This window comes from Gymnoscopelus microlampas (assembly GCF_963454915.1).
Source record: "Gymnoscopelus microlampas genome assembly, chromosome: 12".
Classification (NCBI taxonomy): Eukaryota; Metazoa; Chordata; class Actinopteri; order Myctophiformes; family Myctophidae; genus Gymnoscopelus; species Gymnoscopelus microlampas.
In genome coordinates, this window is record NC_139949.1 from 22902985 (window position 1) to 22923762 (window position 20778).

Here is a 20778-nt window from a genome sequence, read left to right on the forward strand (position 1 = left end):
TTTCATCAGGTTTATGTAACTTCTGCTATTATTGCCTATAGGCCTACAGCCTACGTTCATCAGCATGCTACATGTGCCGTACAACAATTGTACTGCACTTTTGTATTTGTACTGCAAGCACTGAGGAACAAAATGGAAACTACTGTTTTAATGTTAATAAATCAACATTTTGATTTGAAGATAATTGAAAGATGTTTTTATTCTACACTTTTACATAATTTTTTTGTTTTTAGCACTTTACTGGAGTATTTACAATTTTCAGTATACTTTTACTTCTACTCCACTAGGCCTCTCAAAGGCAAATATTGTACTTTTACTCCACAAAAATTATTTGAGAATTTTAGTTACTTTGTTGATTTTATTTTTACAAAACACCACTTCAGCCCTATATATATTGCCATTTGAAAATAGCAGATCTACAAATCTTGTATATCGGCTATTTTCAAAATATTCTTTATACATTTTGAATGGGACATTCTGCACAATAAGTAGCCTACTTTTACTTTTGGTACTTTAAGTATTTTGATGCCGAAACTTTTGTACTTTTACTACAATTACATAATAATCAAAATATACAAAGTAACTAGTAACTAAGTTTTCAAATCATTGTAGTGGAGTAAAAAGTACAATATTTTCCTCTGAGATGTAGTGGAGTCTAGAAGTAAAAGTATTTGAAAATTAAAAAACTGAAGAAAATAAAAAATACATCAAAATTGTACTTAAGTACAGTACTTGAGTACATGTACTTAGTTACTTTACACCACTGGTCAAATGTGCTATAGTGACCACAGAGAAACTATCAATGCAAATCAGTAAGTCTATGTCTAAAAGAGAAGATTGTGATTGCTGTGTCCCAATACTGTGATTGTGTAAAGAAAAGAAACAACTTTTGTAGTTTGTTTAACTTAGTAACCTGTGCAGTTTGCAAGAAGTTAATAATTGTGTAAATCTCAAAACATGGCAAGCAAAGGTTACCCGCAGGGGCATATGTTGTTCCTCAAGAATATTTGTTTGATGGGTGTGCAATGCAGTCAAGGATAGTGACTTCCATCTTCAGGCAATTCCTACTCTAAAAACAGTAATAATATTATTACTGCTAACTTAATAATGATGATAATAATAATAATAGTAATAATAACAATAATTATCATTACCATTTTTGAAAAAGTACAGTTTAATACAAGACCCAAAACGCCTCCAGGGAAATTAACAGCAAGACATCATTATTGTCATATTACAGTATACATTATGTATCTACATCTGCATGTATAACTCCTATGTAATATACATACCCCCCCCCCCCCCACACGCACGCACGCACGCACGCACGCACACACACACACACACACACACACACACACACACACACACACACACACACACACACACACACACACACACACACACACACACATATATATAATTATTTCTTCGTTTTTTTTATCTTGAAAGAACTACTGGTTTTAGAAGGTATTCGTAGAATCGGCCTCTCAGGTCTTGTATTTTTATGTGAACGCCCGCCTGCCCCCACCTACAGGGGGCAGTAGTCTCTTTCTCAAGAGTCCTACCGTGTTGGAGAATCGGGGAAAAGACGAAGAAGACCAAGAAGACCCCTTTAGATCAGTGTTGCCATGTCCGCTTATTATAAGCGACGTTGGGCTTGTTTCTAAAATGTAATAGCTTATTTAGGCTTGCTTCCATTTTTTAAATGATTTTATTTAAACCAGTGGTTCTCAATATTTTCATGAAAATGTTATGTGCATCCAGGGAGCATTTGTGTTGTTAGAATGTTTAAAAATAATAAGAATAATCCAAATATTCGAAATTTATTACAAGAGTTTTTGAAAATAGCCAATCTACAAGCTTGTTGTGAGCTTGTAGATCGGCTATTTTCAAACGGCCAATGCACATAAGTTTAAAAGTGCTCATGTGGCCTAGAGTTGCTTCTTTTGAGCTTGTTTTCAAATACCTGGTTGCTTGTTTCTCTCGCAAAACCTGGCAACGCAGCTCAGAGAGATTCCATGGTGTTTTCCTCCTCGGGGTGGATTGGATGGCCTGCTCTGGATTGATCCTGTCAAAACTGCCCTGAGAGACAGACACCCACCCGCAACGTGGGGTAATCACACACTCACACACACCACCACCTTAAAACACCATCAAATATACGTTACTGTACCGTTATGTTCTGTGGGACAGCGATACGAGAGTCGCCGTGGAGACAGTGTGATAATACATACGTGAAGCTACTATCGGAGGAGCCTCGATCAGCGTTGCCATGTCTGCTCATTATAAGCGACTTGGCTAGTTGCGGGGGTTGCGGCTTGTTTCTAAAGTGCTGCTTTAGTGTTGCTTATATAGTTATAATTGGGCTTGTTTCCTAATGTTGTTTAATCCAGTGGTTCTCAAACATTTTAAGTCTAGGACCCCCACATTGATATGTATTTGTCTGCGGACCCCCATCTATCTGACTATATTTGTATGCCAGCCAGGGAGGGACCCCCATTTCAGATTTGTGTTGTTAAAAATGTTTCAAAGAACATTCCAGATTTTTCTCATTTTCTTAAAGATTGTTTTTGTGTGTGAAAATAGCAGATCTACAAGCTCACAACGCGTTGTATCGTGACGCATTGTGAATGTGAGCTTGTAGATCTGCTATTTTCAAATAGCCGTCGATTCTTTTGGGCTTGTTTTCCTAGACCTATGCTTATTTCTCTCGCGTAAATCTGGCAACACTGGCCTCGATTCTGCTACTACTAGCAACAAGCTAGCAAGTTCAACCAGCAGAATCTCGTTCATGTAAGACAACCGTTTGTTTACTAATAAACACAAAGCCTTTGTTAATGTTGAGTTTAAAGACCACAGAACGTCGCGTTGTTTACTTTGAGTGCGTTAATGATAGTATTAAAGTTTGTATTAATGAAATAAATAGTTTTATTCTGCGGATAAACTTGTCAAAGTCTGTGATAATGTCGTTTAACTGCAGCTATTGTTGTTGATAAAGTGGAGGTTGAATATAAACGTGTCCCACGTTGCTTTACTGCCCAACCAACTGGCTGCTTTGTTGACTTTTCGTCCTGCCTAACGTTCGTTGTGTGTTGTTTTAGGTTTACTTAAACGTTGCTGCTGTTGGAAGTATATACACTTAAATGTTAACTGCTGTTTGTTAGCTCGATGCTAACTGCTGTCAGTTGCTGTATGGCGTCCATGAGAAACAGCTATACGTCATTTCACACTGGACAAAAATGACGTCATTGTTACCTGCTCTGAGTACCTGCTGCTAGGGCTGTCACGATTACACAATTAAGTTGACGATTGATTGTCACACAAATAATTGTGATTAACGATTTAATTGTGTTTTTGGCATTGGACTTTCGAACATAATGAATATAAACTTAAGTTCTGTCTGCTGGCAGGGCAGATATGACAAATAATTAAATATACAAAGAAATTACTGACATATTTAATCATTTTCAAAATTGGAGAAATAGCTGATCTACAAGCTTTCAATGCATCGAGAAGTGACGTGTTGTAAGCTTGTAGATAACTATTTCTGCAGTTTTTGGAAAATGTTTGAAAATGTAACATTTTTCAACATGGATACGATTATGCAAAAAAAATATTGCAATTATCTCAAATGATTGCGTATATGTAATAATTGTGACAGGCCTACCTGCTTCTAGCAATCTGCTACAGAGTAAATCCTGAGTGTTACTTTAAAGGAGTAGTTCACCCCAAAAAAGCATCGAATTCATGGAGATTTTTTAGTTTTTGTCGCATTCCTAAGCCAATAATTTGATTACCGGCGGAAAGATGCTAATGTATCCGGTAGGACACTCAAAGGAGTCTCTGAGTCTCCTACCGGAAATAAACCCGGTCATCAAATTATTGGCTCAGGAATGCGTCAAAAACAAAAACATCTCCATGAATTCAAGGCTTCATGGTGCGTGTAATTGATAGAAAATAACATTTTCTTTGGGTGAACTATTCCTTTAACTCTAATAGAGTACTGAAATCCTGACGTCACTCGCTCATCCCCTGGGTCGCAGAAGTAATTTCTCTATGGAGAATAACATTGGGTCATCTTAGAATCGTCTCATATAAGAATTGTGGTCCAAAAATAAACAAACTGTCACAGCGATATTGTCGGGGAGGTGGCTCTGTATCGTTTATGACAGTCAGTCACTCATAATATTAGCATTTTCTCGCCGTCAGTTGATGCTTCATATCCATATGAGTCAAACCGTCGGGCTCATTTGTTTATTTTTGGAACACAGTTCTTCTTTGACGCGATATTAAACACGTCTATGGGAATTCAGAATGTGGGAAAAAACGCGACCCAGGTAGGATACAATTGGAACGGGTTCATTCGGAACCTCTCCCTCCGCTATATAGCTCCGAGATGAGGTTCCACATAGCTTGGTGCCTAACTGCCTGTTGGGGGGCGATACCGGCGAATATTTTTCACTGTGCATGATTCTTACCCCTTTCCGCACATCGTATCCAAAAAGTTAAGGTATTCTTCCCTGCTCTCAGATGTTTTAACTTTTAGCGGGCCAAGAAAATCTAAGCGACTGGTTGAAACAAGTGTTTAAATCGCTTATTTCACAGCCTGTGGCCAGTCAACCCCCGTCTGCATGCACAGTACTGCTCCCGTAAGATTGCATTGGGAAAGGCTGACTAAAAAAGCCATTGTTTCAACCCGTCGGTTAGATTTTCTTGAGCGCTAAAATTTAAAACATCTGAGAGCAGGGAAGAATACCTTTTATTTGGGATACGATGTGCGGAAAAGGGCAAGAATCATGCATAGTGGAAAATATTCGCTGTGTCGCCCTCCACAGGCACTGAGCTATGTGGAACCTCATCTTGGAGCTATATAGCGGAGGGAGAGGTTCCAAATGGTGCTAGTTCTATTTGTACACTCTGTGAGTTTAAAAAAATGACAAATTAACACTTTGTTGTGACTCATCAACAAAGCTAATCTAATTTTGTTTTAGGTTACTTTTTTGCCTATTACTGGCTCTCAATTAAACGGCCATCATTAAGCAACTGTTATCTTGTTTCTCATTGCACTTCACCACACACTTGATGGTATTTAACACACATAAAAGTATGCTATAATATAATAAAAGTAACTGAAATGTAATTAGATATCATATCCTGAATTTCGTGTTGTAATACTTGCTTGTCGGTGTGATTTTGCCAACCCAGATTGTTCCAACTATAGGGCTGCAACTATTGATCATTTTCTTAACGAATATTCTACTGATTACTTTTTTGATTAATCGAACAATCGAGGAACGTGATTTCTTCATATATATTTTCTTTTTTTTTATATATCAATGAATCGATTAAACTCCAGCATCTGGATTCTGGGAAAACCTTCACAGAAAATAGCAGATGGAAAAAGTCACAAGCTTGTCGATTGGCTATTTTCAGCAGCGATATTTAACATAGAGCGAAAACGGAAAAGACACTTGTATAGCGCCCTGAGCGACTCCACTCAACAACGTGTGGAGTTTAAGTAATTAACATTTGATACTTCGGCACACAACAATGTCATGCAAAAATAGTTAAAATAGCCGATCTACAAGCTCACAACACGTTGCATCACGGCACGTTGAAACCATAGATAGGCTATTTTAACTACTTTACTGTTGCTTATTTTATTTTACTTTTTTATTTGAAGTATTTTGCCTATAATGAAAGATATGCCCAAAATAGGATTGATTATTAATACATTATTTTATTAAATTATCGTTTATTTATTTATAAATAATGCTCAATGTTCAATTAACTTCTTGCACCCCTAGTTCCAATGTTAATACAGTGCTGCATGAAATGAAATCTCATCCGTTGTCTTTTGTCTCTTATTACGATTTGTGCCATTCCACAGGTGCTGTTAGAAGAAGACACTGAATAAAAGCTGAACAGTAACAACAACAACAAAAAGACAAGATCCCCTCCCCCGTCCTCCTGTTCCTGACCCTCTCTGAAACGAACCTATTTCACCATGAATGAAGTCAGTGTAGTCAGAGAGGGCTGGCTCCACAAACGAGGTGAGAGAATCTTTATTGAGGTTTTGCTATGCCAACAATTATTCGTAAAAAGTGGGTATCATCACGGTATCAGTAGAAATTGAGTTTGCGTTTGATTGGAGTTCATGGTTAAAATGTTCACAAAGGATATGATTACACAATGTAGCCTTCTCAAAAATTCCTCTTGTTTTGTCAAGGTGAGTACATCAAGACATGGAGACCGAGGTACTTCATCTTGAAGAGCGATGGGTCCTTCATTGGCTACAAGGAGAAGCCTGATCTAACTGACCAGAGCTTACCTCCACTCAACAACTTTTCAGTGGCAGGTCAGTCCCAAATCGTAAGACAGCTGCAAACCAATTGCAAGAACCTCTCGGTTTCACATTGCTTGTTGCTGTGGATTATTATTGGTATCACTTCGACTTTTCTCATCCATACATTTCTAAAGCCAATGACCTCTACCAACTAACTAAATGTTGAATTGTTCTTTACATACAACTAGAATGCCAGTTAATGAAGACTGAACGACCCCGTCCCAACACATTTGTCATTCGTTGCCTGCAGTGGACCACAGTTATTGAACGCACCTTCCATGTGGACAGCAACGATGAGAGGTGAGAACGGAGTTATGTCACTGCTGTGTTTAACCAAATGAACCCTAGTGTGTCCCTCCCTATTCTGGGCATGTCATAATTGGTGAACATTCAGCAAAGATTCAGTGAAAATAGCAGATCTGCAAGCTCAAAACACGTCGCAATGCAACACGTTGTGAGCTTTGAGCTATGAGCTTGGGAAAGAATTAGGGGATATATTATAGATCCTTGGGGTACCCTAGTCAACTGAAGTGGTTAACAGAACGGTTGATCTATTTTTTTTACCTGGAACATGGGGGCCTTAAAGCTGAATTGTGCCCTTAAAGCTGCATTGTGCCATATGCATCCCCTACCAATAAACAAGGCGAATGACATTGAATTCATATTCTGTATATCAATAATTCATTCAGAATTCTTCTCAAACACTATTAAGACAGGATGCGCTTGGTGCTACAAACATGTAAAGAAATATATTGTTGATCATTTTGTTAACACATTTCATTTGATTGTTAAGATGTACAGACTGACGTTTGATTTCAGTCCATTATCAAACTAACCTGCAGAATGCAAGCTAGCTAATCTCAATATTGTTTGGAGAATAACAGTATGTAGTAAGTCTCAGAGTTGACCCTTGCCGTGATGGCACAGCAAATGTTGACACAAAATTTGCATAACCTCAAGTTATGTCTTCTATCATGGTGGACAGCAGTGTCTGTGGGCTTCAACAGCATTTGTTGCATGACTCTCATTGAAAATACTATAGTTGTGTGCTGCTGTCAAGTCTGTCAATGTGCATTGACAGTAGGGCTGACCCAAATAGTTCGAATATTCAAAGCTTCGTTCGATGGCACGGGATTCGAACATAAGAAAGAAATATATAATTGTAGGGTTTTAAGAAAATATGTATTCATTTTCTTTTCTTTTCTTTTTTTTCATTTTGTATTTTTCTATTTAATTTTGAACGCCAGCTTTCAGGCCGCGTGCCTTCTCTTGCGCCTCAAGTCAGAGCATGTGAGCCGAGCTGGATAATTTTTAACATAGCGAGCAGTGGGTTTATAAAAACTCGGGGCGAGGACCGCCTGCCACTCCAAGCCGCTCGGGTCGGGGGCCGCGCACTGCATGTTTGAGCATGCCCGGCCGGTCTCATGGACACAAATAAAACACTGCAACAGAAGTGCACAGCGCACGTCCCTGATCAAGATTTCATTCAAATTTCTCCGTAATCCACACATGTATGTTTATAAATACTTTGTGTCAGTTTAGTTATATCGCCAGCCAATCAAAGGATACGATTTGAAACGAAAGTGACGGGTTTTGGCTGAACGAACCACACTCGTTTTGCGAGTCCCCCTCTCTCGATTCTGGTGATTAATCATTAACCCACAGGATTTAATAGTGTCTGTCACATTAAAGAATACAATGCCTAAATAAAAAGGAAACTTTTTAGGAACGGCATCTTTTGCAACATAGTAGCTGTCCATCTAGGCTCATGGGGACGCATTTGTGCCAAAAGAGAAAGTGTATCAGACACGCAGCAAAACACTTCTTTTGCTGCTGAGCGGCCGGGTCTGAGCGGAGCGCGGACCGACCGGTGCGCAAATCAAGGTGAGCGACGGAGTGTGGGGGGGATCGGGGGTGGGGGGGGGGGGGTATTGGTGTGGGAGCAACATGAGCGAATAGAAAGCGTGACAACAGCCCCCTGGAGTGTGGAGTGGCATTTCCCCCCGCTCCACTCCGCTCACATGCTCTGGCTCAAGTTCAACGTCATACGTTTCATTACCGTATAAAATGTATTAACAGGCCCCCCCTCCGCCCCTGGGCCCCGTCTTCGAAGCTTCGAATTTGTATCGTTTTAAGGCCCAGAAGCTTCAACGTCAAAAAGAAGATCGAAGGTCAGCCCTAATTGACAGTTCTGTCGACTTCTGTCTAGGGCTAGGCTTTGCACATTGGCACACTCATGGCACTGGGCACACCTAAATCTAACACACTGATTATTCATTTTATTAGCTCCAGCTGTTTACTAGCCTGGAATAAAAAATCTAAAATCCTGAACAGGAAAACAAGCTACACAACTAGCCTAGGGTTTCATGCCCCTTTAAAGACTCATATAGTAGGGGTTACGGGTGATCCGTGATGTAAGAATGTGCGATTTTGTGCCACAGAGAGGAATGGATGCGAGCGATTCAGTCTGTGGCCAATGGCCTCAAGATGCGTGAGCAGGAGGATGAAGAACCCATGGATGTGTTTGGCTCACCGAGTGAATCCAGCCTAGAGGAGATGGAGGTGGCTATGTCCAAGAGCCGGAACAAAGTGGTGAGAGGCCCTCGTATCATGCAGTGGGAAACATAATTATGTTTAGGAATGCAAATGTTTTATGTATGAATAATTGCTTGTAGGAATGTAGCACTATACTAAGCTCGTGATTCTATTTGCGAGCTGAGCGTCCAAAATGCTGCCACACCAAAGACATTAAATATAATGGTGTGTCCTCATGTTACATACTAGTGTGACAACAGTATTGTGTCTAAACAGAGTTCATCCTTAAGTTTAATGAGACAACAAGTAAGAACTTGATTGCCTTGCATCTTTGATGGTTCAAACAATAATAATGAGCAAATTGTATTAGAATTAGGGCTGGGTGATGTGGACAAACTCAAATATCACATATATATTTTTCACCAAATATCTATTTTGTGGCCATAATATTGTATTGCAATAATTATATCACATCACATTGTAATGATATATTTTCTTTTTATATATACTGTATATGTTTAAAAATAGGTAAAATATTTTTACTATTAAAAAAATGATTGAAACAAGGAAAACATAAGACAACATTTGTCATATTATTTTATATTTTTTATATTATTCTATCCAAATCCCTGACGATATCTGGCCTCATGTCACATATCGATATATTGCCCAGTCCTCGTTCAACTACACCATTCACGTTTATGTCACAACATGTAATTGGTAAGGTATTTTATTGCAGCCTTTTTCTGCTTTTCAGACAATGAGTGACTTTGAGTACCTGAAGCTGCTGGGTAAGGGCACGTTTGGGAAGGTCATCCTGGTCAAAGAGAGGTCCACTGGTGTACATTATGCCATGAAGATACTACGCAAAGAGGTCATCATAGCCAAGGTTAGCTGGCACATTTAAGACCACATTTTTGATTGTATCTTTAACTACATTAACCTTATTCTGGGCATGTCATAATGGGCAAACATTCGGCAACAATAGCTGATTTACAAGCTCACAACAGGTTTCATTGTAACACGTTGTGAGCTATTTTTGTTGAGGAGATTTTGTGTGGAGGGGAAAAAGGATGGGACACTGCCTGGTCAACAGGGTATATACTGTATGGTTTAAAAGGTTGATGTCATATTGCACTGGTTTACAACATGGTGTCCAGGGACCCCCCGGTGTCCTTGAGGGGGTTCTAGGGGGTCCTCAGCTAAATTATTGTTAGAAACCAAAAAGACACTTACAGATCTTTAACCATGAGAGTTTACAAATGGAATCAAATGGACAAGTCCATTTGATTCCATTTGTGCTCTTTCAGAGTAGCCTAATGCATATCAAACAGGGTCCTTGAATTAAAAAAGACAGAATCACTGTTTGTTACGGTCAGCTTTTATTATTGCTTGTAATGATTGAACAGGGAGGATGGGAACATTTGGATGCTCAGCAGTAAAGGTAGTGTAAGTGATATTTTTTGGTAAAAAAATAAAGCTTACGCTTTATATTCTGGTAGTAATAAAGACAGGAGTGATATTGATTAAACATTCAATAAGCAGGTTAAAAACATTTTAGTGTATCTCAAGGTTCATCCCAAGGTGTCTCAAAGGACCTTCATCAAATGACAGATAGACTTTGTTACGTAGTAGTTGCTACAGTTTCCACTCTTAACCACTTAAACACCTAAACCCTATACTCCATTGACCTGAGTTTCCCAAGGGTCTATGTTAGACCCCCTCCCTTATCCCCTCTACACCAAAACTCTTTGCTGAAAATAGCAATGTTATGAGCGCTAAGAGCTGGTAGAACTGCTATTCTTTTCTGAATGTTCACCCCAGAATGGGGATGCAAGGGTTCATATGGTTAAGTTTGCTTCTTTGTGTGTGTGTGTGTGTGTGTGTGTGTGTGTGTGTGTGTGTGTGTGTGTGTGTGTGTGTGTGTGTGTGTGTGTGTGTGTGTGTGTGTGTGTGTAGGATGAGGTGGCCCACACAGTTACAGAAAGTAGAGTGTTACAAAACACGAGACACCCTTTCCTCACGGTGAGTACCACATACTTTCTTTATACCCTCCATATAGGGCTAGGCATTATATAAAAAATGTATCATTTAACATCTGTCATTGTGGGATCCATTTAATATTGTGAATCATGATACAGAATTTTGTTAAATTAACATTACCAGTTCTGTGTTCATGCAGTCCAATATGATGAACATCAACATCAATTTCCAAATTGATATCATAATATCAATGTGGAAATCATATTCAAATAATATTTATCGCTAAATAAATCATATCAATATATATTGCTAGATAAATAATATTTAGCACATTTATATTGGAAGAAGGTCTGTTGAATAACCTAACAATTATTTTGATAATCAATTAATATATATTCTTTTTTATTACATTTATAATCAAGACTACAATGCCATTGTATTATTAAGACCATAAAATGACAGTAAAATATGATAATACAGTAGAAAGTGAAGTTCTCAACATAAACAGACATCTAGACATTGTTTAATAACAATAAAAAATATTTGAATTTAGTAACAGCCAAGCATTTGAACTTTGGTTAGGTTGTAAAGAGAACATCATTCATTGCTAAACCAAACTAAGTAGTCATTTAAAAAAAATAACTGCCAATAATTCCTTTTTTCCAGACACTGAAATATGCTTTCCAAACCCACGATCGGCTGTGCTTTGTAATGGAATATGCCAATGGAGGCGAGGTGGGCACACAAACACATGTTCAAACACAGATGTCACACCACACTACAGTTTCAAAAGACATAAGCGGTTTGGCATGCACATTGTAGCACATTCGTGTTGTTATTCTTCCTCTCTGCCTCCCCTCCTGTAGCTCTTCTTCCACCTGTCACGGGAACGGGTGTTCACAGAGGACAGGGCACGATTCTACGGCGCTGAGATTGTGTCGGCGCTGGAGTACCTCCATTCACGTGATGTCGTTTACAGGGATCTAAAGGTGAGAAAGACAAACCTGTCACTGCTCTTTTAGCTGTGATTTACTTAACAGACTTGGTTGATGTTTACAGGGTGGTTTGAGGACGGGTCAAAATGAAAGCATATTAAGAGTCATAAGCTGCGTTTCCAACATGTGTGGTCCGACATTAACGGATGCCAGATGTACAACGCGTCACCTTGCGATGCGTTGTGAGCTTGTAGATCTGCTATTTCCGCTAAGTGGTTAAACCTGCAGACCAAACAATGCAATAATTTTCATTTTTGGGTTTCACATGACACATCCCAAGGTTCTAAAGACATTTAAAATCAACAGTATGTTTGCATACATACGTCAGAAAGCCAGTATCTATTGGCTATTAGCTAGGTCCTGCCCAGTGCCCACCAGTTACCCCATTTGTTTCCAATAGTATTGCTACAAACTGCGAACAATCTTCCAGTGGACTTTTTTCTGTAACCAAAGTGCCGATTCCAATGCGGTTTTCAGCTATTTGACACAAACCGTGGGATGTGCAATATGAAATAAATAATAATATATTCAACTATCCCCCTAGTGGATAAATAACACCCACCCACTTTTTATTTGGGTATAATTGATGTGGTTCATGGAGATGTCTGTTCCTGTGTGTATTCTGTTTACAGCTGGAGAATCTGATGCTGGACAAAGACGGTCACATCAAAATAACAGATTTTGGCCTTTGTAAGGAGGGCATTACTCCTGATGCTACCATGAAGACCTTCTGTGGAACTCCCGAGTACCTAGCACCTGAGGTAAGGCACTGACGCTAAGACAGTGGAAATGGCATGTGACGTGACTATGCTCCTTACTCCCACCGTTACATTATTATTCACACCTCCATGTGTCTTCCCATCACATCCCATAAAACCTCACTGTTTTACAGAAAACCAACTGACTAGTATATTTTAGGGTCCAAATAAAGACACCAGAGTCCCATGGGGCCCACGTCGGCAGTGATCCCATTAATCAATTCCAATTCACAGATGAAGTGCACACAGCTGCGCTGCCAGTCTATTTGTGACATTTGACTCCACATTTGGGCAAGGTTTCAGCCCGATTCAACCGTCTTTGACTTACATTTTAGATTTTAATTGTAAAAAAAAAAATCCCACCCTGTGTGAAGGAAGCGGTGCCTTTGATGAGTGGCCTCCTGGTGGCGCTATAATAGGGCGGGGCAGGGCTTCAGCAATTAATGCTCGTCCCTATTGGTGGTGTAAGTCCACATACCAAATTGGGACTTGCTGGCATGCTGCGAACTGGAGTTATAGCTGTGTAAAGCGCTGTTTAAAGCCAGTGGCCTCCTGGTGGCGCTATAATAGGGCGGGGCGGGGCTTCAGCAATCAATGCTCGTCCCAATTGGTGGTGTAAGTCCACATACCAAATTTGGACTTGCTGGCATGCTGCGAACTGGAGTTATAGCTGTTTAAAGCCCGTGCTCAAACGGACATAACGGACAAACGGACAAACGGACAAACGGACATACGGACGGACATAGTCAAGAGTAGAGCGGCTGGCACCGCTAAAAAAGAAGTAGTCATGTGGATCTTGGAACCACATGGGAACGGTGTGGCTCCAATGTGCATCTCGGGTGATTAGCTTAGACTTGTTTTACAGGGGCCAGTTACAAATTGCAGCCACCTGTATGTAGGTGCACTTTTAGAGAGGTTTTGAAGGGTAAGGAGTCACACTTTTCTATGACTGTTGGTAGGGCATTCCACATTCTGGTGGCATAGCAGTAGAACGAATTTGACCCCATTTTTGTGCCGAAACTGGGTTCAGTGAGATCAGTGGGTCTCCTTCTGGTGTTGTGCCTGTGTGTATCTTTTATTCTATTGAAGTAGTCTGACAGGTACATGGGTATCCCTGTTTTCACGTGTATCTTGTAAACCAGGCCCATTGCAAATTGCTGTACTCTGTCCTCTACCCTGAGCATCCCACCCTAGTATGATGAGCAGGGGTTAGGTGAGTTCTGGGTGTATGTTATGACATAGACATATCCATGACGTGACTCCAAATTGAATCAGGTTTCAGTCCAAACAGTGCCCTATTGACTTCCATTATACAATTTCAGTTCCCACTTGTTCTAAAGTCTACTAGAATTAAAGTTAAATATTTCAAAAACGGTGTGAAAATGAATCGTGGGGGGTCCTAAATTAGACCACTGGCAGTGTGCAGCAGTTTGTAAGATTAGCAATGGACAGTGAACACACCGACACATACCAACCCTCTTAGAAGATGGCTAGCCTCCTGCAGAGTCATGCTATAAGAACAATAATCTGCAAACGTTGTCGAGCGACAGTTGTTGCCGGCGGTGGTGGTAATACCTCAAACCCAAACATGTCTGTGAGTATGAGGAGAGCGTTCAGACGTGTGTAGTCTGTGCACTTTCGTTGTTGTAAAGAAGTATGTTAATTGGTTTTGTTCACGTATTTATTATATTGTTTATCTTGTTGAATGTGTGACTGGTGAGAGTCAAAGTAAGATAAGTCGGTTTTTCAATGGCCATCTTGCAGCCTGTTGATCTTTTGTGAAAACAAAAGGTCTGAGAAGTGCTGCTTTGTACATCTGCTATTTTTGAATAGCCAGCGCAAAAATCAAAAATGACACCGATGCTTTCCCGTTTTTTATGGGTTAATACGTTATATGCAGCACAAGGATGGACAGGCGTTACACACATTACAACATGATAAGAACAATTGGATGTTTGGATGTTTGACTCAGTCTACAGTACGCTATTAACTCTAATGACCAGACCTTTCTAAATCACTTCACAAATGTATGTGGGACTTTTGTTTAATGCCCTTCATTTATTTCCTAGGTCCTAGAGGACAATGACTATGGCCGGGCAGTGGACTGGTGGGGTCTGGGTGTGGTCATGTATGAGATGATGTGTGGCCGGCTGCCCTTCTACAACCAGGACCATGAACGCCTGTTTGAGCTCATCCTCATGGAAGAGATCCGCTTTCCTAGGAATTTAGCTCCTGAGGCCAAGGCTCTGCTGGCTGGCCTACTCAAGAAGGACCCCAAGCAGAGGTGTGTGTGTGTGTGTGTGTGTGTGTGTGTGTCAGGGTTATTATCGTTGACTAAAACAAATGAAAACTAGAATAAAAGAATAAAATAAAACGTTTTAGTTCAAGAAAATTAGGCTTTACAAAAAAGAATATAACTAAATTAAACTGTATTGTGTTTACAAAACTAATAAACAAATAACTAAAATCATAGAAAAAATGTCCTTCGTTTTTATTTAGTCTGTCGGTAAGGTAAATGGCGAAAATAGCCCAGTACAAGCTCAGTTGTGAGCTTGTAGATCTGCTTGTAGATCTTGCCCCTGACTACCCCTTATTACAATAATAAACTCAAACTAAGCTAAAGCAAAGCCTTTTCATAAAACTAAACTAAAGTAGCAAACCCGCTTTAAAAATGAATTAAAACTTAACTGAAATTGAAAACATGAAGTCAAAACAAAATAAAAACTAATTACATTTTCAAAACTGTAATAATCTTGGTGTGTGTTTTGTTCTGGGATTATATATTTTGCCTTGACGTTATTATGCTTCCATTGACAGGTTAGGAGGAAGCGCTAACGATGCCAAAGAAGTTATGAGCCACAAATTCTTCACCACCATCAACTGGCAAGACGTGGTGCAGAGGAAGGTAGGAACTTGTGAGGCCAGAGAATGCAAGATTTGAAGTTTAATTCCAGACATAAAGCGAGTGTGGATCAAATCACATTTTGTTGTCTACATTACAGCTAGCTATTACAATTATCTGCGGAAACATTAGGTTACTATGTTATTATCTCTTTGTATCATGCATGCAAAAGGCTGTTATTCAACCACCCTATGTTCACACAAACATGGAAAGATTTTTGTTTTACTTTTTATTCAACTTTGGCATTGGTTAATTTCTCCTTTTGAAAATGTAATTGAAATGCTACTCACTTAAAGCAGCACCAATATTGCACTGCACCTACTAACAGTCTTAGGCCCCGACTGAGTCCCAGAGGTTAAATCTGCAACTGATTATATGTATCAGTGTACACTCATACTCAGTAACCATACTCGGTCATTGCTCCATCCCACCTAAGCTTACCCCGCCCTTCAAGCCGCAAGTGACATCGGAGACAGACACCCGGTACTTTGATGACGAGTTCACAGCACAGACCATCACACTCACACCTCCAGATAAGTGTAAGTATTATCGTGTGTGTTAGGAGGGGGGGGGGGGGGGGGTTGACATTTTATCTTTGTGGGCTAAACTGTTCTCACCCAGGTTAGGTTGATGGACAACCAGTTTTGACAGTTTGCGCTCACTGACATTTCCTGTTTCTGTTTGTTTTACAGATGACAGTCTGGATTGTGAGGACCCCAGCCAGCAAGCACATTTCCCCCAATTCTCCTATTCGGCTAGCATAAGAGAGTGATACTATCTCTTCTCAACCACACACGCTCACACACACACACACACACACACAAACAACCTAAAACACACACTTAGGACATGGACACAGACAGCTCCTGTGGCCATACCTAAGCAGCTTTTCAGTGACCAGTATTGCCATACAACATACTGGAGTTTTGGTCCTGGCAAGATATAACCCCTGATTTATATTTGGTAGCGCGCAGTGTCGAGCACTGAAAATAGCCGATCTGCAAACTCACAACATGCCACAACGTGACTCGTCGCTAGCTTGTAGTTCGGCTATTTTCGGTGAGCGACACCGACGCGTATAAATCAGGCTTAAGTGCCTAGACGTGGTGGCCATATTGTTCTGTATGAACTCCCTTATCCACACTACGGACAAAGCCTGGCTGCATTGGCTGTACTGTAACAAACTGGACTTCAGAACCTCATATTGTCCTCAGCACAAAACACCATTATCAGGACTTGGCCTAGTACCTTCAGATGGCCTATAGATACCTGCTGCTGCTTCTTTGGACTATACCCCCCACCCCCCATTTATTTCTAAAGCAACTGTCTCTCCCATTTGTTATGGTCTTATAAAAAGCCATACAGTTTCTCTATGACTTTTCCAAGTGCTCTTCTCGGGAACTAACTGTCACCAGTGGTGACAGACTAGTCTTTAAATGAGGGAGGATGAAGTGTGGCAAGTTATCCGCTATGTTTTTCTTCTACATTTTGTGTTTCTCAAGAAAACAAGGGGCATAGAATGCAAACTGAATGTCATCATTTTAGTCACGGCGTGTGTGAGAGGATGAGGATTTGTGTGTGCGTGTACACGTGTTTAGATGATGCTTGCCCACTATGCCTCAGCAACAACACAAATTTATGAATTGGTTAGCATGGCAAAATATACGTGATTCTGTCATGGAATTCTATCACAAAGCAAAACAAGTGCAGTGATGGAGAGATATCCTTTTTAAAATGTATGCAATGAAAAAAGAAATTGTGTAATTAGTTTGCTCTTGTCTCGGAATGTGATCTCTGTTAATAAATCTATGTCAAGTGCTACACGGCAATGAATGGGAACTGGGAATAGCTAAATGCACAAGGTGTATATGTTTTTTTAATGTTTTTAATTCTAACATTTTTTAAAATCTTTTAATCAGTGAACGAAACACCAGCCATGTGATTTTAAAGAGGGTCAAAGAGCACTTAAAAGTTACTTAAAGAAAGCAGACCTCATTCTTCTCAAATGGACCATGTGCATACTGTAGCTGACGGCTTCCTAGTTTAATGTCCTAACCCTTTTTTCATACCTGTACCAGGTGTCCAGTTGCCAGGTGCACTGGAAAATTGGGAATTTTAGAAAAGACTGGACCTATAAATTCACAGTACGTTCAGAATACCAGTTCATATTTTCAGTGTCATTCTTCAGAGTGCGCACTGACTCAGTTGTATCTGATCATATTTATCTTTACATGGTTTACAGTCTTGCCAGAACATTTTAAGAAGTTTCCTGCCACCTAAAATAATAGTATTCAGATGACAACTCACTGACTTCTAATTTGCTAGTCTTAAATAAACAAATAAATTTGACATTTTGTCAAATTGTGACGACATCATACTGTACCTACCCTTTGACTGTGTGTGCAGATCCTTCTAATGTTGTTCCAAAGGAACCAAAGTGCTGTTTTCTTATTTTTCTTTGTGCCCAACTTTGACTTTGAATTGAATCAGAAATGCTCTTGCTGGATTGTGTGTGGGAAGGCGCTGGAGACAAATTAATCATCTTATCCAAGGCTGACATACTTTGTGAACACGGTCCATTGTGAGATTGTGTTTCTGTGCAATTGTTGCGACTTGCAAGGAGTATGTTTTTTTTTTGTGTGTGTTTGTTTTATTTTCAGTTCTCTCATTTGTCTATCAAAACCAGCCACACAAGTGGAACGTCATTAATTAATGACTGGGGTGCACCATTTCAGTTTCAATAATGGGTGTATGATTAAAAATGAGGATGCACCCACCATTGTATCTGGTGCTAGGCTGTTGAGTGGCGAGTGATAAAGGGCAGGTGCAGTACATCCAGTTTAACCTCCTTTTCTCTCATCAAGCCATCTGCCCCATGTGCTGTTATGAAATGATTTCCGTTATTTTTGGTATGTTTTTGTTTTTATTTTCCAACTTGCTGTTTCCCCTGTGTTCCTTTACCCTTAAACTCAATACATAGTCTGAAATTAAGGAAATTTCATAATGGTTGAAAGAAATGTATGTTTTTCAATTGCATTATGCTATTCAAACAATCCATTTCTATTTGTCTATGAATGTAATTCTGAAAGACAATGAATGAATACACATTTTTATCTCTGTATTTGTCTTAATTGCATGTCTGTTAATAATTGTATGCATAAAAATATGCGCACTTTCCCTATAATTTGATATGTTTTAGGGATACAAAGGTTTTTGAACTGGGTTGGAACCATCACCACATAACATTGTATTTGAATAATGCATTGCAGACCGAAATCGTAGCACCATCGACTACCAAGATGCTCACAAGGTCATAAATATCACACTGCTATTGGGTGAAAGCAAAGCAAAGTTTGTTGTTTACCCAGGGTGTCGGACTAAGCACGAAGCTTGTTTCCAGCCGGACCCTGCATGGAAGCCTTGCTCAAGGGCTATTCAGCGGTGATTCATGATTGATGTGATGAATTGGGGAATCGAACTAGGGACCTTCCGGTATCAAGGCCGCCCCTCTAACCACTAGGCCACCGCTGCCATTGATACACTGATATTGAGATAATCACAATGGAGAAATTTGTCAAAAGCAAATAATTAAAACATTATCTTGCATGCAAGTAACATCAAATAACAAATAACATCAGCTTAAACAAAGGGAATGCAATTTGTGATCCAGAGAGAGTCAGACATAATGTAGATTATTACAGCTACAGTGTTACAATTTCATCACTCATCACCCATTTGTTGTTATCAGAAGTTTTGTTTAACTAATTCAATTGACAATATGTGCTTAACATGATATGGGGCTTAGGCTACTATACTGTATCAATACAGGGATGGTTGTGTGAAGTTTTTAAGCCTAGGCAATTTTATAGGTCTACTTTAAATATACGTGTGTGTATATGTATATATGTATTTACACACACAACGCACACACACATAATCATCCATCATGTGTGTTGTATACTGTAGGCCCTACAGTATACATCTCGGCCATTTGAAAACACAATAAGCACTTCTTTAGCCCTACAGTGTAGGGCCGCCACTTTCCGCCACTTGGCTGCATTACGTAATTAGGCAATGAAACGTCTGTACTTTTCACGGCGTGGACATGACGTCCAGGAGACGCACGTCACGAGCCTCACGGTGCCTCGGCCACACTAGCCGGCCGCATGAAACATGTGCTCTGTGACGGGAACGACGGACCCCGCCTCTGTTCACTTCTCACATGTCACTATACCACCATCTATGACTACCACCACGAACAGTGTTGTTGCCATGTCCGCTTATTATAAGCGACGGGTTGCGGTTTTTTGCTGCTTATTTGGGCTTTTGCTTCCAAAATTGTTTCATTATTATTTTAACCAGTGGTTCTCACATATTTTCATGTAAAATATGGTTGTAGATCGTCTATTTTCAAATAGCCGATGTATACAGTATTATAAGTTTAAAGCGTAGTAGTCTTATTTTTAACTCTATGGCAGTAGTCGCTTCTTTTGGGCTTGTTTTCCTAGACCTGGTTGCTTATTTTATTTCTCTCACAAAATCTGGCAACACTGACCACTGCACTGACTTATCAAGACAAGCAGCAGTGGCGCACTTACTTCTGATGTAGGTAGCAGCATCTATCTAACGACGACACTCACATTACCCTATCCACAAGTTTCCTAGGGGCAGTGGTTCTCAAACTTTTTCATGTCAAGGACCCCCAAATTGACACTTATTAATCTGCGGACCCCCATTTGTAAAGATAAGCCAGGGACCCCCATAAGAGAAGATTCTTACGGCTCTAGCCGTACATTTTTTTTTATTTCAAGGACCCCCAGTTTGACATGCATTAGGCTACGGACCCCTATTTAATGGCATTTCTATCCCTGGAACCCCAATTTATATAGTAAAATCAATGTTAATTTAACTCTGAGAGTGTACAAATGGAACCAATTCACATTTGATTCCTTTTGTACACTCTCAGAGTTACAGACCCATAAGGGTCCATTTGGTTCCTATCCATCATTTAGCTGGGGACCCCCTGGAACCCCCTCAAGTACCCCTGGGGGTCCCCGGACCCCACTTTGAGAACCAAGTGATGCCCACAAAAAGGGTGTGTGGGCATCACTTCCTTTCGATTTGATCCAATGAAATCGAATGAAATCGAATGAAATCCAATGATATCCAATGAAATCGACAGGAAGTGATGCCCACACACCCTAGGAAACTTGTGGATACAAGCACTGCTTGTAGATCTGCTATTTTCGGCTCACG

General features: G+C 39.9%; 1 protein-coding gene across 2 annotated transcripts; it reads left to right on the forward strand.

Annotated features, from left to right (window-relative positions):
* Positions 1-2000: 2000 nt before the first annotated feature.
* LOC311057990 (RAC-beta serine/threonine-protein kinase-like) lies at positions 2001-18641 on the forward strand. 2 transcript variants are annotated; one of them, XM_084075228.1, is made up of 14 exons: positions 2001-2116; positions 5894-6056; positions 6233-6361; positions 6538-6649; positions 8791-8941; positions 9642-9773; positions 10844-10909; positions 11534-11602; positions 11734-11856; positions 12495-12623; positions 14690-14904; positions 15438-15525; positions 15959-16061; positions 16215-18641. In XM_084075228.1, the coding sequence occupies exons 2-14, from the start codon at positions 6011-6013 to the stop codon at positions 16292-16294; spliced, it is 1443 nt and encodes a 480-aa protein (XP_083931354.1). In that variant the 5' UTR covers positions 2001-2116; positions 5894-6010; the 3' UTR covers positions 16295-18641. The 2 variants fall into 2 exon arrangements, with proteins under 2 accessions (XP_083931354.1, XP_083931355.1); XM_084075229.1 differs by lacking the exon at positions 2001-2116 and adding an exon at positions 2684-2796.
* Positions 18642-20778: the final 2137 nt, after the last annotated feature.

Coding starts and splice junctions, on each gene's coding strand:
- LOC311057990 (XM_084075228.1), top strand. CDS start 6,011: ATGAATGAAGTCAGTGTAGTCAGAGAGGGCTGGCTCCACAAACGAG. Junction 8,942..9,641: donor CCAAGAGCCGGAACAAAGTG/GTGAGAGGCCCT, acceptor TCTGCTTTTCAG/ACAATGAGTGACTTTGAGTA. Junction 16,062..16,214: donor ACTCACACCTCCAGATAAGT/GTAAGTATTATC, acceptor TTTGTTTTACAG/ATGACAGTCTGGATTGTGAG.